This window comes from Cervus elaphus, chromosome 30 (assembly GCF_910594005.1).
Source record: "Cervus elaphus chromosome 30, mCerEla1.1, whole genome shotgun sequence".
Taxonomy (NCBI): Eukaryota; Metazoa; Chordata; class Mammalia; order Artiodactyla; family Cervidae; genus Cervus; species Cervus elaphus.
In genome coordinates, this window is record NC_057844.1 from 19884196 (window position 1) to 19911880 (window position 27685).

A 27685-nucleotide genomic window follows, 5' to 3' on the forward strand; every position below is an offset into this window, starting at 1 on the left:
CTAGAAGGTAATGATTAAGATAAGAAAATTGACCAGGAATGCCCTGGGGGCAAGGATAAGGAAGATGAATCAAGATAAAGCCTGACCTAAAGGCCAGGATCTTGTGGCCCCACTGTTGGCCAGGCACCCAAAGGCATAAGTGAGTGAAACAGCCAGGGGGAGAGAGGACCAGCACACTGTGATTCCACAGCCTGCAGGTGAAGTCTTAACAGCCAAGCTTAAAACGGGAAGATGCGGATGGGCAACAGTGGACGGGAGTCAAGTGACAGTCTGGATGGAAACTGGGGTTTTGGAACAGACTCTGTGTGAGGTGGTCCCGTCTCTCTTACCTGAAGGTACTATTGGATGGATATTAGTTCTGACTGGGCACTGCTTCCCCTACCTAAAACATGAGGCGTGGAAATCCACCCTCAGGCCAGTTTTAACTGGGCGCTGGATGGGAACCCCTAGAATGCCTGAGCCCAAACAGGTGTTTAAAGAGAGAACATCCCGTGGATAAGAAGAGTTCATCACTGTAATTCAAGCTGGGGCGCTGGGGCCAATGAACTCGCTGAACGATTGAAGCTTGCCCAGTGGCCTGCGGGAAAGGCAGATGGTTTCTGGGGACTAACAGCAGGCTTTTTTAAATCACTTCGGTCGTGTACGATGCTTTGCAACGGCATGGACTGTAGCCCATCAGGCTCCTCTGTCCATGGGATTTCCAAGGCAAGAATATTGGAGTGGGTTGCCGTTCCCTTCTCCACGGGATCTTCCTGACCCAGGGACTGAGCCTGCATCTCCTGCTTGGCAGGTGGATTCTTCACCACTAAGCCACCAGGGAAGCCCCATCTGTAGGATTACCCGAAAGACAGCTGGATCTGAGTGGGGTCTTGCATGAGAGCAGGTATGTCTGAGTTAGCAGAGGGTGGCAGCTCTCCCACTGCTGAAGGGTGGGAAGACACTGACTCAGACATGACCGTAAGAGTATCCGCCACCTGCACTCTGCACCAGGAGCTTACAGCCAACCTGCAGCACCTCCCAGCAGTGACCACTGGGATTTCAGACCAGAAATTTCCCAGATGCTGCTGCCTGGTGCTCACCATTTGCGAGGAAATCAGTAGCCTGGGCGGTAACTGAGATCCCCTCAATGACTGAAAGACATAAAATAATCATGAAACCTGAGATACCCACATCTTGGGTGGTGTTGGAGAAGCACTCTAGTAAGGAAGGCAGTGCCCAGAGGGTTTCATAATAAAACAGAAATGTTTTACCCAGGGGGCATGCTGCTGGGGTAAGGTGGGGAGGTGCCTGCTATATCATGAAGCAGGCAGCCTCTGTTCATCTGGAGCCAGCTGAGAAGCTGCTAGAACCCACTGCCTTATGGACGTGCCCTGTGAAGCTCTAACCGAGCAATCAAGAGCTGCTGGCCTTGCAGACGCAGTTCCACAGCAAATGGGCACGCTCCCGTTTGGAAAGTGGCCACATTAAAACCAGTGGATGGCAAGACTGGCTGCAGGAGGCAAGAACAATCAGCTCAGTGGCTGAACTGCAGGCTGTCTTCCCAGCAGTGACGCAAGAACTAAGCGATCGGAAAAGCCCCTGTGGTTAGGTCTTTACCAACTCAACGGCTACAGCCAATGGCCTGGCTGTGTGGTCAGGTGGACAGGCAATGGAAACTGGACTGGAAACAGGACACCCACATGGGCACGGCCCTATGAGATCACTCTGGGAATTGAAGAGGCGCATCAAAGTAGGATGTGTCGATGCCCATCACAAGGTGATGGGAACCACCAAGTGACCGTCTGGTGCACTCTCTTGGGGTGGCCTCCCGGGGCCATGAAATGAGTGGGTGTGGGGGGCTGCAGAGATGCACTGAATCTAGACATCTTCCTCTTGCACCTGAGAGGCACAAAATGCAGGCACAGGAACCATTCTGTCAACAAGAAGGACTGCAGGGCTATGGGGAAAATGCCCCCAAACAGAGCTGGCAAGGGGATTAGATTATGCTGGAACAACGCCAGTGGCCTTGGGGGCTATAAATGGGTCCGACCAGAAAGAGACCCTTTCTTCACTCTGGACTGAGCTCTGCCTACCAGGTAGTAGAGGCAAATGCTCAAAATACTATTAAAGGATTGGAATGGAAATGCTATTTTGTTGTTGTTTTGTCTTTTTTGTGCAGACAAGTCACGGATCAATTGCCTGGGGAAGATTAAGGCATTTTAAGATTAAGTCTGAAAGACTTCTCTCATATCCCTTTCTTGGGAAGCTACTAGAAAATGTGTCTCACCCACATGAGGCTATAATCCAAGGAGGAAGACACGGGACACAAAACGTAGGCGATTCAGAAAGGACAAAGGTGAAGTGACTTCGGAGGATGATGGTGAAATGAAGATCTAGGACAACAGGTGTGCAACAGCTTAGAGTGACCAGTCCAGGCTGGAGCCGGGGGACAGGGTGACCTGGAGCAGCCTGATGGGCTCAGAGGTGCCCAGAAGCAACACTGCGATACAGCGGAGTTCAGGCTCATGTTAGTGACAGATGGGGAGAAAAGTAAGACCAGGAAAGCAAACGGCTGTGTAAGAAAGGAGAATGGCTCAGCTGTGAATAATACTTTCGAGTCCTAGGAATGTGAAAACTGAACATGGTGACGTGGTGACATCACTATACTGACAGGAGAAGCAGAGGGAAGGCTGCTGCTGCTGCTGCTAAGTCGCTTCAGTCGTGTCCAACTCTGTGCGACCCCACAGACGGCAGCCCACCAGGGCCCGCCACCGCTGGGATTCTCCAGGCAAGAACACTGGAGTGGGCTGCCATTTCCTTCTCCAATGCATGAGAGTAAAAAGTGAAAAGTTAAAAGTGAAGTCGCTCAGTCATGTCTGACTCTTTGCGACCCCATGGACTGCAGCCTACTAGGATCCTCCATCCATGGGATTTTCCAGGCAAGGGTATTGGACTGGGTTGCCATTGCCTTCTCCGAGAAGGAAGGCCAATCAGGCTAATTAGAAAGAGTGCTAATTCTATCTGCTGTTACATAAAGTCAATGGATAAGGTCTAAAATTAAAATTCAAAACCAACAGCATAAGCATATTAATTTAAAAACATGAGATTAAAAGTCAGGAAAAAAATAAATAAATAAAAGTCAGAAAAAAACACCTGAAGGAGTTAAAAAGGAGTGGTTTTTAAGAGTAAGGATGGATAAAACTGAGTGCTGGTTTTTACTAAAAGTCATACACTGATGGTTTAAAGTGTTAAATTGTTTTTGAACTATACGACTACTTGAAATAGATACAAAATACACACAAATGTATATATTATACATACATTAAACATGCTATATATCACGTATCATATATATGTTATGTAAAATGTATTAGAACAATCAAAACTGAATTAAACACAAAAAGAAGACTACTCCCACAAGAAAATCAGTTACTTATTTTTGTGCTTTCTGCTTAGGTATATCTTAATTATAACATTCAAGATATTTAAAACTGCAGGATCTGAACTCCAGAAATAATTCCAAAAGTTAATAGTCTCCCAAGGTCATGCACATGTTTTAATATGTTTGCTCTTAAAAAAAAAAAAACGCTTCAGAATTGTACAGTAGGAAGTCAATTGCTGCATTAAAAAATTAATGCGTTAGGAAAACATTAAACCATTAGGTCACAATGGATGACAAGCTGAGCCAGCCAGCAAAGAAGCAGCTGCTTGAAAGGGCCCATGTGATGCCAGAAGGCAGGATCACACAACTCAAAGGCGGAATAATCACCTCATTATGCTCCATGCCGGTTACACTCTCACTAGACAGTCATGCTCACATCTGGACCTCACAGCCTGAGGAAGATGCCGAGAACCCAGCTGGATTCCAGTGGGGGTCAAAGGCAACTAAAAAGCTCAATAGTAAGACCGGTGGTTACATCCAAGGAAGCCATGATTCCCCAGGCTAGAGTCAGAAAGGCAGAGACGCAATCGCTCCCAAGCGCACACTACAGTTTACCCAACAAAAAGCTAGAGAGCAAGAACTCATGTGCCTAAAGCGTGAAGGGAAGAAGCCGGGTTGTGTATGACAGACTCGGGGAGTTCCGGGCGCCCACGGTGCAGATCTGCAGCCTGGGAAGAACGCAGAGGCCTCTCTGGGGGTCTCGGGGAGGCAGGAAGAATCTACCCCACCGTTTTTCTATAAGACGGCCACATGAATGCCAGGAAATGAACTGAGACTTCTTGAATTCAAGATTCAGAAATGATACTGGCAAAGCAAAACCAGTATCACCTGTGTTTTTAAAAACGTACCAAGTAAAACCTGGACATTGCCATGCTACAACAAAGCTCACTGAAAACTGGGCTGAAGGGCCACTTCGTCTGCTGCGGTTCATCTTCCACAACTTGACAGAAGCCGTCTAAAACCTCAGAAGTTTGATTAAAATGAAAGTCATCTGACAGCTGTTCCAAGCAGAGCCTGAAGTGTTTAGTAACTTTCACCGGCTTTATGTACTTCCACTCAGAAATAAGAAACAAATCATTTGAAACTCAGTATGTGGCACAGCTCTACCTTCTTTTAGCTTAGAATTAATCACTCGATTTCCCACAAACAGAAGAAGCTGAACTTGTTGCCACTTTACCTTCAGTGCTGAGAAGAACATGGGGTCCACTCCCATAACTAAGACTCTTAATCTTCTTTCCACATAAGGCTTCCAGCTTTTTGGGTACAAGTGTACTCTGGTTATCTCCAGTTCCTAAACAGTTACTGTAGTTCAGTCCAAATACAAAGACCTGGGAGACAAACAGTTCTGTCTGAGTCACTTGGCCCACAGCTACACAAAGGGTCCCTTCTCCACCCTGAACACAAGACGCGCTTCAGCTCAGCTTGACCGCTCAGCAGATAGGTAGGGGCTGATACAGCTGTTAAAAGTCAGCCTCTGCTGCCTACTTAAGTTTTATAATATCTGGCTGTACCATGAAATTCGGTGGTTGGTTGGCATCACTAACTCAGCAGAGATGAGTGTGAGCAAACTCCGGGAGATGGTGAAGGACAGGGAAGCCTGGCGTGCGGCAGTCCAGGGGGTCACCCAGACACGACCAAGCTCCTGAGCAACAAGAAGCAATGAAACTCGAAGGGCAGCAGGGGTGAGGGGTATTAAACCAAGAAACTGAAGGAAAAGACAAATTACATCAAAGACACACCGTCTTTTTGGATTTCAGGTTCTCTTTCTGCCCTCCTTTTTTCTCAGTCTGCACATGGCAGACCCCACCTCCCGGAAAGCCCTGGAAGGAAGCTCTGGGGTTTGGGAGAGGCCCACCTCATCGCTGTCAGTGACGTAGAGCGCTTCATTGGCTGAGGTGCCGAAGACACAAGCTTTCCGGATGGACGCGATCTCCTGAGGCGACAGCAGGGTGAAGATGGGCCACTTGCCCACGTCCACCATGACTCTGGCTTCAAGTAATTCCTACAAAGGAGCCGACATCTCTGCTGTAACAAACCAGAGGGTTCCAGAAGAGATTAAACAGCCACTCGCTGAAACAGAAAAAGACCACGTTGATAAAGAGGAAACAGAAGCTGATTTCAGAATAAACCACCTACTTTCGGTTCAATGGATGGCCCACGTTCCCCAGCACCGTGTCCAATCCTTCCTCCACCTTCGAAGCTGTGCCTTTTCCTGTAACGAGAAGAACCACCGGCTAGAACTGGCTGTCTGTCTTGCCTGCTTACAAGTCAGGGCTCATCGGTCACGAACGTGTTTTATGTGCAATCTGACAGTGCATAAATGGAGAGAAGACACGCCAGCTAGTGAAATCAAGGTTTCATCAGGTATTTCTGCCTCCAGGGTAATGAGATAAAGTTAAAGGTTACAGTATTCATTTGTCTAAGAGAGTTAATTCTCATCTACTACGAGAGTGTGAGTGCGTGTGTGTGTGTGTGTGTGTGTTATAAAAATCAGAATCATTTATCTCTACCCTCCCACTCTCCACTACTGCCCCCAGGATACCCTAAAAGACCCCTGGGTCCCTTGTAGAAAAATCACTGCCCCAATGAGCCACTGTTTACTGATAGAAATGGAACATCCCTCAACAGCCTGGAGTGGCAAAAATATTAAGAAGCAGTAGCCTAAGATTTACTGGATGAAACCATAAAAGAAAGTACCATATTCAATGCATAATTTATATGACTATCTTTTCTACATATATACAGACCACATTGCATTTCACACTGAGAAATGCTACACACACAAGGATAAGCCAATTCACCCTCATCATGGTGTCAGAGTTGATAACTACAGCCTTCAGGCAAGTAGCAATCAGCTTAAAGAGCATCCTCTACAAGGTAGAGATATGTACCAATTTCCGTAAAACTCTACATTTGATCTGTTCAAGAAGTTTCACACAAAGAATCTTGGTCATAGCTCCAATTCTCTGAGGGTTCAAAAGTATTTCTAGAAATTCCAGGGGGTTGCATAAAGCACAAAAATCTATCAAGCCACATGAGTTTCCAGTCTGGCTCTCACCTCTGGAAACTGAAATAGAATCAAAGAGTTGATAGACACATCCAGGGTTTCCTAACAAGGCGCAGAACTCTTGGTGGCCCTTTCAACTCACTCTTCTCAGATCTCTAAAAACAGGCACACATGGCAAGGTCTTTTTGGCCCCAGCACCTCTTCCAGCAACTATAGGAGAGCCCTGGGTCTTGGGCTTACTTAGCCAGGGCCTCAGTTTCCACCACCCAGGGAGGTTTTTCTCATCAGCACCTGCTTGGATGAGAAGGGTAAGACGCTTGCAACGCCCCAAGGATCACAGTGCATATTCAGTAAGTATTAACCACCACCAGCACAGGCTGGTTCTTGTCACCGCACAGTCGGACACCTGGACTAACATTTGTTCTGAAAAGTGTGCGTGACGGTATATGTACATGCACACACACATCTGTGTGTGTGTGTGCTGGCGGGAGCACATAAAGAACTTCAGGGAGGGGAAAAACTAACACTTAGGCGTGTTAACATTTTTCTGTTTCAGATGATACAAAAGAATACAGGAAAGTCAGTCTCCCTACCAGCCCTCCCTGACCCTCTCTTCAAAGGCAACTGCTACCACAGTTGATTCTAATTCCTTCCAGAGACAGTGCAGACTTACCTGGCGGGTGTGGCAGTGTGGGTGTGAAAGCTTCCCCTTCCCCGTAATAGTACATCTTTGGAATCATTAACACATGTACATCCTCTCTCTTTGGTGGCTCCACAGCACATTTCATTATACGCATTTAACAATTTAAATGTCTCCCGCCAGAATAGATCAGTCACTACCAGTCTGCTGCTAACATGAACAACACTGAAACTCCTGCTCGCAAACATACATGTCTTTTTAATACACGTTTCTAAGATGAATCCCTAAAAGTGGAACAGCTGGGTCAAAGTCTAATAGCTCTTTTACCTTTAACAGCTATTTTAAATTCTCCTCTGCTAAAGCAGTACCTAGACAGCATATTAAAAAGCCAAGACAATTACTTTGCCAACAAAGGTCCGTCTAGTCAAGGCTATGGTTTTTCCAATAGTCCTGTATAGATGTGAGAGTTGGATCATAAAGAAAGCTGAGTGCCAAAGAATTGATGCTTTTGAACTATAGTGTTGGAGAAGACTCTTGAGAGTCCCTTGGACTGCAAGGAGATCCAACCAGTCCATCCTAAAGGAGATCAGTCCTGGGTGTTCATTGGAAGGACTGAGGTTGAAGCTGAAACTCCAGGATTTTGGCCACCTCATGCGAAAAGCTCACTCACTGGAAAAGACCCTGATGCTGGGAAAGATTGAGGGTAGGGGGAGAAAGGGATGATAGAGGATGATATGGTTGGATGGCATCATCAACTCGATGGACATGGGCTTGGGTGGACTCCAGGAGTTGGTGACGGACAGGGAGGCCTGACGTGCTGCAGTTCATGGGTCGCAAAGAGTCGGACACGACTGAGCGACGAACTGAGCTGACTGAAAGCAGTGCCAATATTTTAATATAAAAGAATCACCCACGTGCGGCACTGCCCTCCACCTGCACCCTTGCTCACGGAGTATTTTCACGTGTCTCAGCTTTGTTTAAACTTGAATTTCTTTTAGGATGAGTGAGGTTGGGATAATTTTTTTTTTAAATAGTCACAATCATAGCAACAGCTAACACTTCTTGAGTATTGTGTGCCAAATACTGTCCCAAGTTATTTTACATTTACTAATTCATTTAATCCTCACTGGACAGACAAGGAAATGGAGACAAAGGGATTTTAAGAGTCCGCTCAAACTAGTAAGTGGAAGATTCGGGACCTGAAGTCATGCCACCTGGGGCCAGCGTGTGCACCCTTCACCTCTCGGACTCATGTGATTAAGAGACCAGGTGTCATCCTATTACATAAAGTCACTATTTTTTCTATTGGACTGTCATTCTTTTCTTAGTCCTTGATTTAGAAGTGTTCTCTGCATGCTAAGAAGACAGTCTTAGAGGCTTTTAGAAGTAATAGAAAAGATGCCCCCCGAATGGTCTGCCTTGTGCCTCTTACAAAACAAGGGGAGAAAAACACAAGAAATGAAATAGCGTGGATATCGACAAGCAGGTACATAAATTCCAAGAAAGTCCAGACACCATTCTTCTAGAATATGAACTAAATCAAAGCCTATATCAAACTGCGTCAAAATTTAATACTTTATGGTAATTACATTTTAAATGGGGGGGGGATAATTATATCAGCCAAAAATATGATTCACCACCTTTAAAATTATAACACAAAAGGATATTACCATTCAAAGTCATACAATTTCCTGACAGCAGTGCAATTATTCTGAAGTCATTAATCAGTTTACAGGCAGCTCTGCCCTAAGGGTTTGGTAATCTGCTTAAAAAAAAAAAAAAAAATCAAGCTAACGTGCATAATGATAGCTCATTATACGAACTGAGTTTATGCATGCTAAATTACTTGAAGCTTTATGAGATACTGCTCCAAATGCTGGTAACTTGAGAACCAATAAAAAAGTCAAAGCATATATCTCCCATGCCCACACTCCTCAGAAAAGCAGAAAGCACGACCAATAACCCTGGCCTGGTGGAAAGGACTGGAGTCCTAAGGCCTGGGTTTTAGTCCCAGGTTTACTTGTAATCAATCCATGGGATGTTGATAACCTTTCTGAGCCTGGGTTTTCCAAAAAGCTGCTCTGCAAAAATCTACAGTTCAAGATGCAAAGAAGAAGCTCCAGGGATTTCTGCACACACGAGAAAACAAAGGCAGTGACACTAGCCAAGCAAGCAATTTACTCCTGGTAATGAAACCAGCAAGAGCAGGAACTCAGAAACTAAGGATCGAGAACCTGCTCTGTGCTAGGTAGCTTCACAGACATTATTTCATTTAATCTTCACAATATCCTCACAAGGAAGAGACGATAATCCACGCTTACCAGGTAATGAAAGAGGTTCAAAGGTGAAATGACTTCCCAAGGTCACGGGGCAGTCAGGGGCAGTCAGGATTCAACCCCCACTCCTGAGATTCTTCTTACAGAGAACATCAGTCCTTCAAAGGCTGAACTGCTCCCAACACGGGAGTTCCTTCTGACTTTACCCTGTCTCAGACATGTACACCAGCATGTTTTCAAAATGCCTCAAATATAAAAGAAATTTACCTCCACAAGAATAAAAAAAAAAATCCATTCCCCAATTCCCCAAAACACCTCTGTCTGGGTTTACCTGGTTAAACCTTGGGAATGTCATTGGTGACTTCATTCTCCCAAAATCCACTGAGAAGGCAGGCCCTGAAGACTACATGTGCCCTTCATCCTCAGAGCGGTCACAAGAGCACGTGACACAGAGTGTACCCTTCGGTTGTGGACAAAGGCCCGGAGGGGTCTTCATTAGGCTGGACTCAAGCTGGCCCACTGATAACACGAACAGGGCATCTTCAGAACCGAAACAAGCCTCTCCAAGAGCTCCGTGGAGCTGTCAAAACCCGGGATCGTCCTGTGCTGCCCATGACACAAACCAGTCCTCAGCTTGGGCTCCTGGTGTGTCTCTACTGAGGCAGCACAATGCAAATGTAAACACCACCAGGATGTTCTGATTAACGACCACCGTCGTCATTATTTAGGTTACTGCGGTGAGGCTTTTAATTACTCTTCTTCCTGGGGGCAGTGGTATCTTTGCTGGTTATCAAGAAAATCATACTAAGAATCGTAATTCTATCAACTTCAAAGACTTAAGATTCCACCCTCTATCACAAAATTATAAAGTGCTAATCCAAGCCAAAGCAGGCAGAATCACTAAAAAATTAACCACTTAACCTTTTATGAGATTTGTATCAGACATACCTGGTGGTGCTAGTGGTAAAGAACCTGCCTGCCAATGTGGGAGTCTAAGAGACATGGGTTCGATCCCTGGGTCAGAAGATCCCTGGAGGAGGGCAAGGCAAACCACTCCAGTATTCTTGCCTAGAGAATCCCATGGACAGAGGAACCTGATGGGCTACAGTCCATAGGGTCACAAAGAGTCAGACACGAATAAAGCAACTTAGCACACATGCACTTAACAGACTGAAGAACCCTGTGACTTCCAATGACTGGGAAATACAAGGACCCATCACAGGAAGAGTGGAATTAGTTAGGACAATGCTGATGTCCCATGACATCTACTAACTGTGCCTAAATATGAAGTAGAGGTATGAACGGTTTTCATCTAACTGTATGGATTTCACTGTAGACGAACATAAACATAGTTTAACTATGTTTCATTTAAATCATCACTCTGGAGTTTTCGAAAACAAATTAAATGCTTCAAATAGCAACTTGTGAAGTTATTCTACCAATGAATGTACTGAAGATGTGTAACTAATAGGGAAGAATCTTCACACCTATTAGGTTCACTAGGTCCACTCAACCTAAGCCACCCTGGGATAGGTATGTACCTTCAGCACTGATTAACCAGGCTGTCTTTTTTGCCTTTTCATACTGTCCAAGGGATTCTCCAGGCAAGAATATTGGAGTGGGTTGCCATTACCTTCTCCTTGTCTATGACAAACCTAGACAGCATATTAAAAAGCAGAAATATCACTTTGCTGACAAAGGTCCATCTAGTCAAAGCTATCGTTTTTCCAGTAATCATGAACAGATGTGAGAGTTGGACCATAAAGAAGGCTGAGCACTGAAGAATTGATGCTTTCTAACTGTGGTGCTGGAGAAGACTCTTGAGTCCCTTGGACTGCAAGGAGAGCAAACCAGTCAATCCTAAAGGAAATCAACCCTGAATATTCATTGGAAGGACTGATGCTGAAGTGCCAATAATTTGGCCACCTGGTGTGCAAAGAACTGACTCATTGGAAAAGACCGGGATGCTGGAAAAGATTGAAGACAAAAGGAGAAGGGGATGACAGGATGAGATGGTTAGATAGCACCACTGACTCAATGGACATGAATCTGAGCAAACTCTGGGGCAGTGGAAGAGCCTGGCGTGCTGCAGTCCATGAGGTCTCAAAAGAGTTGGACACAACTTAGCGACTGAACAACAACCATGACAACCAGGTACCTTAAGGCTGATAATCTAATGCTCTTCCATCCTACGTTAGTGTGCATAGCAAGGGAAGATGCTAACAAAAAGCTAAACTATGTGCTTACTTCCAAGAGAAAAACAAAAACAAACCAAGAAACCCACAAAAACCAAAAGGACTCTGGAAGATTTAGGTATGTAATAAAACAATATGTACTATGTGAATACAATTTTAAGTATAATGTATACAGAAAAAGAATACAATTTTTTAAGTATCATGTATAATGTACTTATCTGGAAAGATAGAGGGGATTTTTTTTTTTTTTTGCTTAACTATATTCCAAATTTCTGTAATACATATTTTGTGATCAAAAATAAACAAGTATTTTACCACCTGAGCTACCAGGGAAGCCGAAAAATAAACAAGTATTTTAAACAAAAATAAAAGTTTAGTTATCTTAACTATGTTTATCCTCCTAATCTGTTACAAGTTTTAAGAGGTATTCGTACCTTCAGTTCACTACCTAGGGGGACAGAATGTTTCTGGCAAATATGTAAAATGAATTTTTAATATAAACTTAAGTGTAAAAGGTGTGAATGTGAAATGGTACAGCCAACGTGAGTTTGAGTAGGCTCCGGGAGTTGGTGATGGACAGGGAGGCCTGGCGTGCTGCTGTCCATGGGGTCGCAAAGAGTCGGACACAAATGAGCGACTGAACTGAACAGCCAACATGGAAAACATTATGGAAGTTCCTCAAAATATCAAACACAGAATTATCATATGATCTAGCAACCCCACTTCTAGTGTATACCCCAAAGATTTGAAAGCAGGGTCTCAGGCAGCTGTACACTAATGTTCAAAGCAACATTATTCACAATAGTCCAAAGACGGAACATTCAAATGTCTATCAACAGATGAACAGACAGACAAAATACGTATCCACTGGAATGAATAAACATGGATACAATGGAATGTTATGCAACCTTGAAATGAAATACTAACACACAGTAAGGATGAACCCTTAAGACATTATGCTAAATAAAATATGCTAGACACAAAAGAATAAATACTGTATGTGTCCACTTAGATGAGATACCTAGAGTTCTCAAATTCACAGAGACAGAAAGTAGAAAGAGGTTGCCAGGGCCTGGGGGAGGCAGGTATGGGACGTTAGTAAATAGGATACAGAATTTCAGTAGAGATGATGAGAAAATTCTGGGGATTGAGTGGTGACACTGGCATAACCATGTGCGTGGACTTAAAGTCATTAAACTGTGTACTCAGAAATGGTTTTAAAATGGTAAACTTAATGTTATGCATATTTTAACCACAATTTTTAAAAATCAAAGAAAGGTCCCATGGGCTTCTATCAAGCCTGTACTGATAAACTCAAGCATGCATTTTTAAAAGTTAAATGTAGAAGAGTTTCAGAACTAAAAAATAATTTAGGAAAAGTATAGTCATAATTCTGTCTTGGGAAGGCAAGCTCAGATTAGGGAAATTCTGAATGGAATATTTCTACTCATAAAAGAAATACAACCTTCTTAGAACTTTCCAGTACACACAGCAATTCAAACTAGACCAAACTAATTGCTATGATGAACAGGTCCTTCCAGGACTTGATTGATAATCATAAAAAATGAGTTGTAATTAGCATGCCCATTATGCTAAACAGTTACTTGTGAAGTTCAACAAGATAGAGATTTTTTTTTACAACATCATTTTTAGCAATTATTTTATTTAGGAAATACTTTCTCATAAATAGCACTGATATGTTCAGAATGAAGTATCATTCAGTACATTAATAGATGAATCAATTTTTTTGGCTATATGGATATAAAATAAGCATCAAAGAACATAAAAGACAAATGGAAGCAGAGATTAGAAAGAGTTTAACCCTCTCAAGGGCTTCCTTTATGGTTCAGCTGGTAAAGAATCTGCCTGCAATGTGGAAGACCTGGGTTTGATCCCTGGGTTGGGAAGATCCCCTGGAGAAGGGAAAGACTGCCCACTCCAGTATTTTGGCCTGGAGAATTCCAAGGACTATATAGTCCCTGGGGTTGCAAAGAATCGGACACAACTGAGCGACTTTCACTTTCACACTTTCAAACGATAATATGCCAACCCACTCAGATCTCTGTATTATCTCTGCCACTAGAAAATACATCCTAAAAAGAGCATATACACCCCGTGTTGCCACAGACTGACTCTGTATGCACTAGGACCACAGATCTGTATCATTCCCTGGGCTGGCTTTTCCTAGCGACCGGCACTGTCCCTCAGAGTTGGTGGCATGGGCAAGAGAAGGTGGTTTCATTGTATGCTCTGAAAGCAAATTCAATCAGGAGGACAGACACAGACCTTCCAATTATAGAAACCTGCATTAGACCTGGAGACTGAGGAGTACACAGCAGTCAATCTTCTGATCCCTCTAAGAGCATGTCTGCTTTCCTTTCCCCTAAGAACCGAGTGATAAGGGAGGGTGTGGGGAAGGCATTGTTTTACTGATCTAGCAAAAATATATTTGAAAATGTTTAGAATTTTTTTAAAAAACAGGAAATGGAGGAAAATAATACAGGAAAACTTTCATACTGAAAGTTTCTGATGAAATAATGGTCTCAATACTAAACAATACCAGAAATCTAGGGTTGCCTTGTAAGTCAGCCCTTGGCGTCCACAAAGACCTCAACCCCAGAAGAGACTGATGTCACCAATGGGACTTCACCACCCGCCCGCCCCCAACCCGTCTTCTGCTCACGCGAAAGCTTGCTAAGGAAAAGTGATTATAACAGAGACACTCAGCAGAACGGGTTAGCACTCCTCTGGCTGGTGTCATCCTCGGGGCATGAAGTGAGATTGTATCACTCTTTATCACGGAAGCTGATATCCTCACAGGAAACAGGAAGGATTCTGAGTGTTGGAACAATCCATTTAAAATGGCCTATGTGTTCCTCAGCATACCAGCCATAGCCGGGTTTAGACGACTTCCAGAAATAGTCATGGCAAATGTGAAAAATGATTTTTTTAATTGAAAAAACTTTAGAGCACTTATATAATCTGAAGATCCCTAGTACAGGTTTCTCTATTTTCATAAACTGGATGGGTGATGATTTTAATTATCGGTTTAGCTGCTAGGCCATCTTAAAAATAGGGTTTTATTTATAGTTACTGAGCTATTGATAAAGTTGACGATGTCTTACAAGAAAGCACTACCATTTGATAATGTCAACAAAATGATAATATATATTCATTCTTCTGACCCCACATACCAATAATGCTGGGGAAAATCATAAAGCAATACAATTATGACCCCTGCCTCTGAGAAACTTTAGGACTAACGGAAAGTCAATCCTAGTAAGTGGAAAACTAAAACGCAAATACAAGTGGAATAACTAAGTAAGCAACGAGACAAACATGCCAACACACAGGCCAGGTGATACCTGTAAATGGAAAAAAATTATGTGCGCAACAGTTACAACTATATAAAAAACTTGTGTTTTTTTTATATCCCAGAAACGGGTTATATGAAGTTCCAGAAGTCAAATTCTCTCCAGCATCTGACAAAATGAAAGCATTTCCTCAGTGAAGCTCATCCAGGTTTCCTGCAGGAACAAGTGTTTTTTTATAGCCTCCTTTTGTCACTAGTGTAAGTTCCCATTTGAACACAAAAGACTTAGGGCGTGGCTATCTTTCCCCATTTTTGAGTACATTATATTTCAATTCTAGGAAGACTTTCAAACAGAGGAATTCTAGGGCTTGGGATAAACTTTTCTGAAGCACAATTTTATAACTTGTTGTGTCTTCTATCTATGCGACAACACAAGCAATTCAGAAAACTCTGAAGTTACAGAAGAGCCACACGTTACTCTTCCTATTTTCTTCCACACTTATTCTGATGAGCTTTTTGAGACACAGCAGATGCTACAACACTGATCTTGACACCAAATGTATTTCCCAGGTCCAGACTAGCCTCCAGAGAATGAGCCCAAAAATCTTTTAAATAAAAAAACACTTTTGTTATGTAATTATTTTATACTGTTAGGTTAATCATGTTTCCATCATGGCTTGCAACTGTAAGTACCTTTTATTTTTTTGTCTGGCTATTAATTGATGAAAACTGGTAAATATCTTTTACTACTGTGGAAAAAAAAAAGTTACATAAAATCATTTAACCCAGATTTTCACAAATTTGCTTGCACACAGAACCCTTATACAACAAGATAAAACACATAAGAAACATTAATAATTACCTTTCCCAGGCGCCTTGATCCTGGGAAAGAAAGGGCACTGGCTAAAAAATTCAAGTCAAATTAATAAGAAATTAAAAACAATTATAAAATAATAAATTGGTATTCTTTTTACTACTTCACCCTTTAAAAAATACACTTGAAAACTATTTCATCTATTCTCTGATATAAGTCTTGCAAAGAAGCAAAGTTTCAGAGACTGGCTGAGACACTGACACTCAGACAGCTGAACAACTGTCATTCACTTCTCTTTTCTGCAGCATTACTGGATGGCAAGAATGAAAATTGGAGACAGAAATGGCAACCTACTCCAGTATTCTTGGCTGGGAAAGCCCATGGACAGAGGGGCCTGGTGGGTTACAGTCCATGGGGTCTCAAAGAGTCGGACACAACTGAGTGACTCTCACTCATGCAAGAATGAAAGAGTAAGAAAGAATGCCCCGAATACTTGACAAATTCCACAAAGACTATGGGACCCCAAGAATGAAGTGTTCTCCAAAGGAGTTTCTGCCATCCCTCATCAAGACGCCTCTGTGCAGGTGACAAGGTCCTCCTCCCTTCATTGGAAGGCCGCATGATTGCTCTTTCTTACTGCCATTCCCTTTGGCCTCATCAGCTTCATTCAAGCCCATTACTCATTGAAGAAGACAACTGTTACTTCTCACCCACCAACAGGTTACCTGACTTACAGTTCAATGTGCAATAACGGCCTCAGGAAGTGATTCTTAAGCTTCATCCTCCAAGAGGCTGCATTCATGTCATTGCACAGAAGCTTGAGGCAATTCTAGGACACCTGGGAATCTGACAGCCCATTCATTGTTAAGTGAAGAAATCATTTTACAGAAGCCACATGCTCAGGTTAGCAAAGCAAACCAGCCAAGTGGACACAGCACCAGCAACAAAAGAGGATAACGTTCAGGGTTGTGAAGCTATCCTGCTTTTATGACATACTTTTATTTTCAAAGAGAAAGTGAACATGAAGTCACTCAGTCATGTCCGACTCTTTGCAACCCCATGGACTGTAGCCTACCAGGCTCCTCTGTCCATGGGATTTTCCAGGCGAGAGTACTGGAGTGAGTTGCCATTTCCTTCTCCAGGAGATCTTCCCAACCCAGGGGTCGAACCCGGGTCTCCTGCATTGCAAGCAGACGCTTTTACCGTCTGAGCCACCAGGGAAGTCTCTTTTATTTTCAAAAGGAAACCAGAAAAGAAATCTCCATGACTACAAATAATTTTTTTCTACGCTTCTATTCTTTGTTGCATCAAGCACGCAGATTTAGCAAAATAGGCCGCATAAAAATAGACAAGTGAATAGTTAAAGAAATGGATGGGCTCAAGTTCAAATCTATTTCTGGCATCATGAACCTCTCCTCTGGGGACATCTCTAAAATGATTTCACCTACTACCCTCCACTGCATGAAGAGTATCCCTGTGCCCTGTGATGGCCTAAAGCCAAACTACAATTCCAGCAATGGATGGGCAGAAGCATGCTATATTCACTCTGTAAGTGTTTACTGGATGTCCTCTAGGTAAACAAGACACAGAGCCAACACTCTCACCCCCAGCAGAACTTCATGGAATCGGGGTGGGGAGGGGTGGGTTTCCAGGCACAGAAATAGATGCTAACCACAGCGTGGCCACACTTGCTGCAAAAAACCTGTTGCTATTCAGTCACTCAGGCATGTCCGACTCTTTGAGACCCCATGGACTGCAGCAGGCCAGGCTTCCCTGTCCTTCACCATCTCCCAGAGCTTGCTTGAACTCATATCCATCGAGTCAGTGATGCCATCCAACCATCTCATCCTCTGTCATCCCTTTCTCCTCCTGCTCTCAGTCTTTCCAGGCATCAGTGTCTTTTCACGTGGACAAAAAGCTTAGTCTATCCAAAGAGCAACAAGTAAACACCAAAGGAACTTAGGCACAGAAGTGGCATGATCAGATGTGTGTTTGTGAAGGAAACTTCGACAGAATGCAGAGACTAGATGGGGATGATGAAGGAGACACACCCAGGGCCTAAGGTGGCTGCAGTAACCAGGGAAGAAAGAATGGAAGTCTATGCCAGGGAAACAGAAGTGGAGAAAACCACCCAGAGACAGCTTCAAAAGCAGTCTGTAACTGACTGAATGGGAGGAGGGAGCTACATAAGGGAAAAGCAGAGCCAAGGCTCACACTCAGACGCTTGGCTCAGGCAACGAGGGATCCTTAACAACCACTCACGACGGGAGAGAACACAGCAAGTTTCAGGGGGAGATGAGGAATTCTACTCTGGGCATTTCAGCTACCTGTGGGATACCAAAGTGGGTATGTAGAACAGACAGATTTATAAATCTGAAGATCAAGAAAGAGATCTGTACAGATATGTACACATATGTATAATCAAATCACTTTGCTGTATGCCTGAAACTAATACTGCAAATCAACTCTACTTAAAAAATAATAATTTTTAAAAGAAAGAGATCTGGATTGGAGACTTGGAAATCTGGCACGAGATCACTCAGGAAAAAGCGTGCGGAGTAAGAAGAGAAGAGGGTCTCGGACAGAACTCAAAGGAACTCCAACAGCAAAGGGACAAGCTGTTCACGACAGAGGCGGGAGGAAGAGGCCGAGCAGGACGAAAACCAGGAGAAGACTGTCGCAGGAGCCTAGGGACACAGAGGAGGCAGCGTCTGGGTCGAGCGCTGCTGAGGCCAGACAAGGTGAGGACTGAGAAAGGTCTGTTGGATTTACCAGAAATTACTGGCAACTGTAAGAAGGAGCCTCAGGGAGGCCATGGGTGGCTAAGGCCAGGTTCCAACGGTTTGAGAGCACGTGACAGATCTCACGAAAAGGAGTTTAAAAGGTTGGAGGTAATTCCCTTCTTTATTGTTCTCTCTCACCTACTGAGAGTCTGCATTTTTTTCAGTTCCACCAGCAATGTATGCTGTTCCAGTTTCTCCATCTTATTGTCTGTCTTTGTCATTATAATCACCCTAGTGGGTCTGAGGTGGTATCTCACTGTGGGTTTGATTTGCATCTGAGCGCATTTTCTTTCATCAATTCTCCCTATGAATGAAGAGGGAAGGCTTTCTGTTGAGAGTAAGAGGGGAGGTAGCAACAGAAGATGGAGCGAACCAATAAAAAATAAGGGCAGGACTTCCCTGGAGCTCCAGTGCTTAAGACCTCACCTTCCAATGCAGGGGATGCAGGTTTGATCCCTGGTTGGGGACCTAAGATCCCACATGCCTCATGGCCAAAAAACCAAAACATAAAACAGAATCAATATTGTAACAAATTCAATAAAGACTTAAAAAAAAAAAAAAAAGGTCTATATCAAAAAATCTTAAAAAAAAAAAAAAAAAAAGGGTGGGGGTGGAAAAGTCTGAAGTAGCCACCACGGAGGATGGGAAAGAACACTGATCAGGGAAACCTAAAAAGATGTTAAAAAAAAAAAAAAAAAAAGAAACTTAAAAAGAGTCCAGCAGGAGGTGTGCGGGGAGCGGGCTGAACCAAAAGGCTGGCTCTGGGAGCTGCCTTGATCCTCAAGGGTCTGTTCGCAGACATAGCTCTCTGTCCCGCCACCCCTCTCTGGAATTTATTATCCAAGATAAATCTTAACAGAACATTAGCAAGCCTTGAATGCACACATGACGCAGATGGATAGCCTTTCACTACCACCCTTAAGATAAACGGGATGCCTTTCTTATCCCTTGACGTTATCAGAGAGTTCTGGTGATTGTTATCTCAAAGTGATGTATATGGAAAAATATTTTAAATATTTTCTCTTCTGAAGATTCTCTTCTTGGTTTAGTATAAATGTAACCCTGAGAAATAAAGAATCATCGCTGACTGCAGCGATCCTCTCGACCCCATCTGTTCTGTGTCTTTATTTCTTAGCCTAAAGGAAAGCGTCGTGTTGCTCGCTGAAATCTTCCGGCTGGCCCGGCAGAGGTGGAGACTATAAGTCTCTAAAAGCACTCATCTGATCTCCAATGAGATTTTCTTCTCCAGAAAAGAGGGTTTTTTGGATTTTTGTGTTTTTGTTTTTAACTGAGCCAGAATTGGAATGAAAAGCTGCTCAGATGATTTTTTTTCATTTAAAGACAATAAGGGACTTCCCTGGTGGTCCAGTGGCTAAGACTTCCCAATCCCAGTGCAGAGGGCTAAGGTTCCATCCCTGGTCAGGGGACTATTAACAGATTCCACGTGCCACAACTAAGATCCTGTATGCCAAGACTAAGAACCTGCAGAACCAAATAAATAAATAATCTTTTTTAAAGGCAGTAAGAACTGCCCCTGAAAAATCCATCAGTGGTTTTTTGAAGTCCTATATCATATTCATTAGAAATGACAGCTTGCATACAATTCACTCTCCTTGACCCTTGAAAGCAAAGCACTTCCCAGACTTGCGTTCACTGCGGCAGATCTTACACCTGTACTTAGGACTACAATCATGATGACGTTACCTTCATCAAGTGGCAAGCTTCAAGGAACACCACACATCCAACATCTCAACAATGGGCAATTCCTCTAAAACATGTCAGACACTGCCATCACCAAGTGTTAACTTAAGACTGATAACAACAATCACATATACAAATAATAACCAATTATGTAAAAGAAACTGTCTTTTGACTTAACCATCATCTAGCAGAGTACAAGATATAGCAGCCACGCTGGGCTTAGTGGCTCAGTCGTATCCGACTCTTTTCGACCCCATGGACTGCAGACCACCGGGCTCCTCTGTCCATAGGAATTCTCCAGGCAAGAATCCTGGAGTGGGTAGCCTATTCCTTCACCAGGGGGTCTTCCCAACCCAGGAACTGAACCGGGTCTCCTGCACTGCAGGCAGATTCTTTACCAGCTGAGCAACCAGGGAAGCCCAGACATAGCCATAGTCTTCATTAAACTGTACTTAATTCAATTAGTGCATCCCTATGTAGTAAGAAATAAAGATGTAATTAATTGAGAGACGTATCTTTAAAGCATGTCACTGCATATGTTGACCACAATCTTGTGCTCATGGATCCCATCTTGGGACGGCCTTACACGTGAACCAGGTTCATACCCAGGGGATGGTACAAGGTGCTATGCTGTTTCAGTTATCTGTTGCTGAGTAACGTGCCATCCCAAAACTCGGTGGCTTAAAACAACAGCAACTTGTTATTCCACTCAATTCTGTGTTTTAAGTGGGCTCAGCTGGGATCGCAGGCACTGGGCGCTTAACCAGGGTTGAAACAGGCCAGGCCTTGATCACATAAACTCTCTCGGTGGTCTTTCTCCATGTAGTCTAGCTCAAGCCTCGATACCAGCTGTTGGCCCCCAAGAGAGTAAATGCTCAAGCTGCCAGGCTCTTAAGGACTATGTCCAGAACTGACACACAGCACTTCCACCACATTTACTGGTCAAAGCAAGTGACATGGAAAGCCTAGGTTCAGAGGGAGCAAAAACAGACTCCATCTCTTGAGGGGAGGAGGGGCAGGATGTGGAGAGGGGAGGAGTGGAGGGATGGGAGAAATTGCTGGCAGTCACCTCTAGAACACTCTTCCACAGCTGTAGACAGCATTACTGAATGTTTTCAAGATACCAGTTGAGTTCAGGATTGAAGCACTAGAGAGGGTATGGACTTTGTCTATTTCCAAAACTCAAACTTTTTCTTAAGCATCAAAAAAAATATTTGGGCAAAAATATTCTTTTTCCCCCCCTTGTGACGCTAAGCTCACAAAAGCCATGGAATCTTCTCTTCTGGGACTGTGGGATGGAGACAGACCATCAGACTTCAGAAATGGTCTGAGTATAATCTTCCCTAGATGGGATTCATCATTTTCCGAAGTCATTTCACAACTTACAATATATCATGTATGCATGGGTATGATCTTAAAAACATCTCTATACTAAATATATATATAAAGAGAGGTCTCCCCAGCTATTTTAACTCTTTCCACCCAAACTCAAAAATCAAATAGATTTGGCTAAGTACTTCGATACTCAAGGCTCTTCTAGGCTCAGGAATGGACTAAATTTGAGTATCACAGTACCTTTTACAATATGAAATCTCACTATCTGAACAGAGCAATCCAGTATACCTGTTTTGTAAAAAGAACTTAACAGGGGATATATGTATGGTAGAAACTAACACCACACTGTAAAGCAACTATACTTCAAAAAAAGTTTGTTTTTTTTTTAAAAGGACTTACACCCCAAATATTAACTTGTTCTCTTTAGATGATACAAATTACAGGTGATGTACATTCTTCTTTAATGTCTGCCTGCACTCAACATTTCCTTGAGGGTCCAAACCTTGTTTTCCATGCCTGTCTTACTGTTTAATGCAGTACACACAGAAGGAACAGCGTAATAATGATAAAAAAGGTGTTTCAGTTCCCTTCTGTTTCATTTCCCCCACTCTGACGTTCAGATAAAGGAGAACACTGTCTTGGGCTTCCCAGCTTGAGCTGTTGGTTATTAAGATGAAGTCAAGCTTTTGTTGGACATAGAACACAGAGGCAACTCTTTAAACAATTTTAAGGAATTTTTTTTTAAGCCGCAAACTTGATAGCACTGATTTTTAGAGCTACCTGCTTTCTGAAGTTCTCAGAACTTGATCGTTTGGATCACATAAAAATCACTGCAGAAATCTCTTTAAAGATGAATACCCTTCCTCTTCAACAGAAACGCCGGAAGGTAGGAAAAAAGGACTAGTCTAGAAGTATTAATAAATGAACTGGTATTTGCACAATGGATTAAAAGATATCCATTCCACAGATTAACTGCCATATTAATAGACTCTAAATATACCTATTCAACCCCGAAGGCAGTCCAAAGAGGTGAAATTCACGAGTGCTCACTACAAATAGATACTTGCTAAAATTTAAAGCACACCACACACTGTTGTCAGGTTCAAATCATTTTCCCCATTCCTTTCGGCATTATATACCTCGATACTTTCATGTTCTAACCCACAACACACACCAGCTTCAGAAACTCAATTTTTGCCCCCAAAAGCTATAATCCTCCCTCCAAAAAGAATAAGCCAACACCAAATAGGACTATGAATCTGGGTTTTCTTAAGTGTTATGAAACTGCTTTATAAAACTGTAATCCCCAGATGCAGAGTTCTGCAGCAGATGATTTCGGAGTGTCTCACGTGCAAATAAACATAAAAAGTCACTTAGAAGAGCAGAATAGAGCGTGCCTAGACGGTCATCTTAAAGAGAGCAGACAGCTTAACCGAGGCAGGATTAGAGAAATGTCTTTTCACTCGGTTCATCGCATTCCTGGACCAAAGTCCCTATAAATAAAACCAACCCCTTTGCTGGACTCCGTGTTGCAGGGGAAAGGGAGACGGTGCAGAGTATGGCGACCTACTGAGGCTTAGGAGCAGATGCGAAGATCTTGGCAAGGGCCGAGGGAGGACCGGGAGAGTCGGCGGGGAGGTCTCCTCTCGCCCAGACAAGCGCCCAGAGCAGTGCCAGACTTCAGCTCCGAGCAAAACCTCGTCTCCGCAGCTCCCGAAAGAGAGGGAGCCGGGAAAACTTTCCAGTGCTTCTCCCCCACCCCGTCCCTCCTCCTCCTCCTCGGATGAAACGCCAGCAGAGGCGCTAACGGTGCGGAGCCGGCCGCCCATCACCCGCCTGGCTGCAGCGCCGGTGGACCGGGGGCCTGGGGACCCGGGCCCGGGGAGCGCGCAGGAGGAACGGGGCGCGCCGGCCGGGCCCACGGGGAAGGCGGAGCGAGGGGAAGGGGCCTCCGTGCGCTCCGGCCCGCGCCCAGCCTCCCCGCCCCGCCGGGGTACCTGGGAGGCCAGCCGCGGCCGCGCGCCGTCCCACCAGGCCGAGCCGCCGGGACCTCGGAGGCGTCGGGGCCCGAGAACCTCCGGCGAGTGGCGGGCGAAGGGGCGGAGCTGGAGGGGGCGCCGGGGGCCGGGCCGCCGGGTCACGCGGCCCGGGCCGCCTCACGTGACGCCGCGGCCCGCCGCCCGTCGGCCCCGGGCAAATCCGCGCTCCGGGCGGGCTGGGAGCCCCGAGGCTCCCGGACCCGGGCCAGCGGGCGCGGGGCTCCCCGAGAAGCCGAGTGGCCGTCCGAGGCCAGCCCCCAGGCTCTGCGGAGAGGCCCTGTCGCGCTCGGTGACTGCCGGCACTCGCAGCGGCTTTGTCCTGCCTTTCTGCTCCCGCCGCCTTCGCTCTGGATGATTGGCCGTGGGGAGGGGGTCGTCCAGCCACCCGAATGGGGCCTAGGAAGGACACATTCGGCTGGAAACCCTTCTCCCGGCCCCGAAACGCGCCTGCCCACGGGGGCATTACTTAGGGGCTGCTGCCAGGGGCAAAAGGCCTTACAGGAAGCACTTGTACTCCAGAGATGTCTCTCCCCCGAACCCCCCAGCATCTCTCATTTAATCTACCGGTGGACAAGCACCTGAGGCCCAGGAATAGAGAAAGTGGCCCCTGCACCAAGATCAGAAGGAAGCAGGGAGGGAGGTACAGGGCCCCGGTAATGGAAGGAAGGCAGTGGTACCTCGGATGCAGGCTGTCAGGATAGGAAGGGACCTAAGACGGCAAATGACCCTTTATTTATTTGTTATAAATGAAAACAAAACAAAACAGGCCGGGAGTGGGTATGCGACCTGCTGCTCCATCCAGCCTGTCATCCGTCGCGACCACTTGTGTGGTGTGTGCGTGCGCGTGCATGCTCAGTAGTCCAGACTGTCCGACTCTTTGTGACCCCATGGACTGTAGCCCCCACCCCCCGCCCGCCACGTCCGTGGGATTTTCCAGGCAAGGATACTGGAGTGGGTTGCCATTTGCTTCTCCAGGGGATCTTCCCCACCCAGGTATCCGAAACTCGCATCTCCTACATTGGCAGGCGGATTCTTGACCACTGAGCCACCTGGGAAAGCATGGAGACTGCAGTCACCTTCATAAAGTACTGAGCAGCTCTCGGGAACTCTCTGGCTTCACAATATAAAGTCCCAGCTTCTTGGCGTAACGTAATTTTCCAAGCAATTTTGTTCAAACTTACTTTTCGTGTTTAAATTGGAAAACACGCCATTTTTTAAGCATCACGAAACAGCTCAGCTAATCTACTAAAAGACGCCTACTTTTCCTCATTTTCCAGGGCTAACTCAACACTACTCCATGCTCTGGCTGCAGAGAAACCCTGCTTCCCTTGACTGCTCAATTTTCTTTGGATTACTTACTTTTCCCCCCAAGTTGCCTTACTCCTCTTTGTTCATTCTTTGGCCTCAGTCTGAGATATCCTGAATGCCCTCTCCTCCCATAAAGAAAACCAGAGCCCAACAGTAGTTAAAGAAATAAAAACAGATTCTGATCACAAGCTATTGCCACAAGGGAACTGAGTCCAGTTCTATAGTGAGGTTTGTTTTCCCCTATTGCAATAGTTGCTGAATAAACTCTTGTTTTTACTGCCTTAACCACTGTGGAGTTCTTGTTATCTTTAACACCCCATATCAGTACATATCAGTCTCCTACTCATCTTTCAAAATCCAGGTCAAAACCTACCCTTGTCTTCCTACCCTGCATTCTCCACCTGATGAAACAGCAACTGCAGTTCATGCAGAGGTGTCAGCTGTAGTTTCCAGGACAGTGTACCTATTCTGATACATAAATCTCACGTTGCTCAAAAAGGGTCCATTCAATTCCTGGTAAGAAGTAAATTATCTGTCCCTATCTTCTTTCCTAGATTATAAACTCTTTTAAAACAAGACTTCTGGGCTTATTGTGATGCCCTCAGTATCCACGGAGTGATGATCAGTGTGGTAGATCCTCAGTACTCCTGAGTGAAGGTTTATATAAAGACCCTCAATCTACAATGAATGAAGTGGCTTGACCCCAAGGTAGCAGCCACTCAGTGAATGTTCTAAAAGAGGTCTACTTTTCTCAAAGACACTGAAGTCAGTTTCTCCTGTAAAACGTGTTTGAGAAAAAAATGGGAGTTTGGGGTTTGAGTCATCAATATTTCCTGAGCACTCACTACTTATCATGGGCCAGTTGCTGTGCTTGCAGAATCTTGGAGAATGAAAAGTTTAGTAAGACACGCTTGTGGATTTCAAGGAAGGTGTAGTTTGATTGTTCCAGCCCAAGATGAAAGTGTGATACGGAATGCTAAATGAACACAAATGAGGCACCAAGACTTAGACAGTGGGGGTTAAGAAAAAAGTTCGACCAAATTCAGGTGGACAAGAAGTAGTTAGATGAAGAACGGAAGGAAAGCCCTTCCAGAAGAGAGAGCAATGTGTTCAAAGACAGAGAGGCCTGAAAGTGTTATTTATTTATGAAAAGTGAGTCACCCTGCATAGCTGACTCGATGACCTTGTTTACACCTGGAACAAAGGACAGGTTTCTAGGTTAACAAATTTCTAGGTTAACGTTAAAGTACTTGAAAGAATCAGATATTTATTAGGACTATTTATTGGATTGAGTAAGTCTCTATCAGACAAATTACAGTCTTTTCACCTAAAATCGGCCTGTGCACTGTTGCTGGGTGATTTCTTTTTTCCAGCTCCAAAAGCTCTCTGTAACTGTTACCTAAAAACAGCAAAATTACTTGCTCCAAAGGAGATTATCTTAGGGCCCTCTAAATTTGCCTGCAGGGCAAAAGAACTCCATTTACTAGCAGTTTTTTAAGGAAGAAACTAGGCTTTTATCTCCAGAGGTGAGGGCAGGGGAAATACCCCATCCTGGTGTTCATGCCAATATAGGACTATGCTGATAAGAAGTGTCTGTCAATAAACTAATGAAATATAGTTAACGTAAGGTTTAAGGTGGGATGGGACATAGGAGAGCCATTCTAAGCACTCTCGGAGGCTTCAGAATTTTGTTTCAGAAGTTAATCTCTCAGTAAGTGGAAACTCCGAACCTCATCTTTTGTTTACTCCCTTCCCCTCCACTGTGCTCTTCTACTCCGAGTATCATTTGGGTCAGGCATGGGTCAGCCAAACCAGCCCCACTTCCTTCAGCTGGGCTGTCTAATGCTTGACTGAATGCACCTCTTACACAATTTTCTTGGCCAAGGAAGTCGTCTTCTAAAGGTTCCCTAGGCGGACGCATGTCTTTCACAGGTCACTGGGAAGTTCTTGATATTCAGCAAGCAAAATTAAAAGGGATTTCACTTACTTTCTTAAACACTTGAATATTATTTCTCCTGAGAGAATGAAAACAGCTGGGAGCACTCAGATTATCTCCGCCTTTTCTTCTCTGCCCCTCTCTCTTCTCATGGTTAGTCAAGATTCAGAGAAATAAACCAGAGAACCACCAACTCTTATAATGGTTAACTAGGAAACATTTAGGTCACTATATAAGATTGCTTACCTGTTTATGTAATACACAGTCAGGAAATCTGTCTGGCATTCTCAAAAACAATATCATTGTTTTTGAGACTTGAGATGATATAATTTCTAGGATTATGCAAATGTAATAAAATGTAGAATTTATCTAGAGGGAGATTCTTCAATGAGCTTAACCAAGCAGGTGAATGTGATCAGTGACAACAAGCTCTACAACCTCAGTCCTTATTGATCAAACTACCTTGGGGATAATTTCTGCTCTTACAGTTGGGATGAAAAAACAAGGCATAAAATGGGAAGAAAAGCTGGAGAGAAGTGGTAATGGAGACCTGGAAAAGAATTTTAATTCTCATTCCCTTTCACCCTCACCACAGGAACCAGATGAATTCCCTGTGCTCCTCATGCAAACATGTTAAATAAACAAACAAGCACCTTAGCCCTGGCTGAAGGAGATGGCTCTGCTGATTCATATCTTCCCTTGCGCTGAAGCAGATGCTTTGCTGAACAGGTGGCATAAAAAGATAAAACCTGCTTCGCTCCCGGACCAGCCATGAGACTGCTGCTCTTGTGGTGTCAACACCACTGCCACACAAGATCACTTTGCGTGTACAAGTGATCCAACACTCTCTGTTTAGAATTGCTTCCTTGTCCCTGGTCAGATGAAAGAGCTTCTTAAATATGAAATCCAATCCAGGA

The 27685-nt window shown here is 44.3% G+C and overlaps 1 protein-coding gene across 4 annotated transcripts in view; it reads right to left on the reverse strand.

Annotated features, from left to right (window-relative positions):
- The window catches only part of RCBTB1 (RCC1 and BTB domain containing protein 1), a 51824-nt gene extending 28219 nt beyond the window's left edge, over positions 1 to 23605 (reverse strand). For 2 of the 4 annotated variants that reach the window (XM_043892134.1, XM_043892131.1), the window contains exons 1-4: positions 23483 to 23605; positions 5558 to 5633; positions 5277 to 5446; positions 4599 to 4749 (exon numbers count right to left, since the gene is read on the reverse strand). In XM_043892134.1, coding sequence (XP_043748069.1) covers positions 4599 to 4749; positions 5277 to 5402 — 277 coding nt within the window. In that variant the 5' untranslated portion in view covers positions 5403 to 5446; positions 5558 to 5633; positions 23483 to 23605. Of the gene's footprint in view, positions 1 to 4598; positions 4750 to 5276; positions 5447 to 5557; positions 5634 to 23055; positions 23338 to 23482 lie in introns of those variants that run through there. The other 2 variants (XM_043892135.1, XM_043892132.1) reach the window with 2 other exon arrangements.
- Positions 23606 to 27685: the final 4080 nt, after the last annotated feature.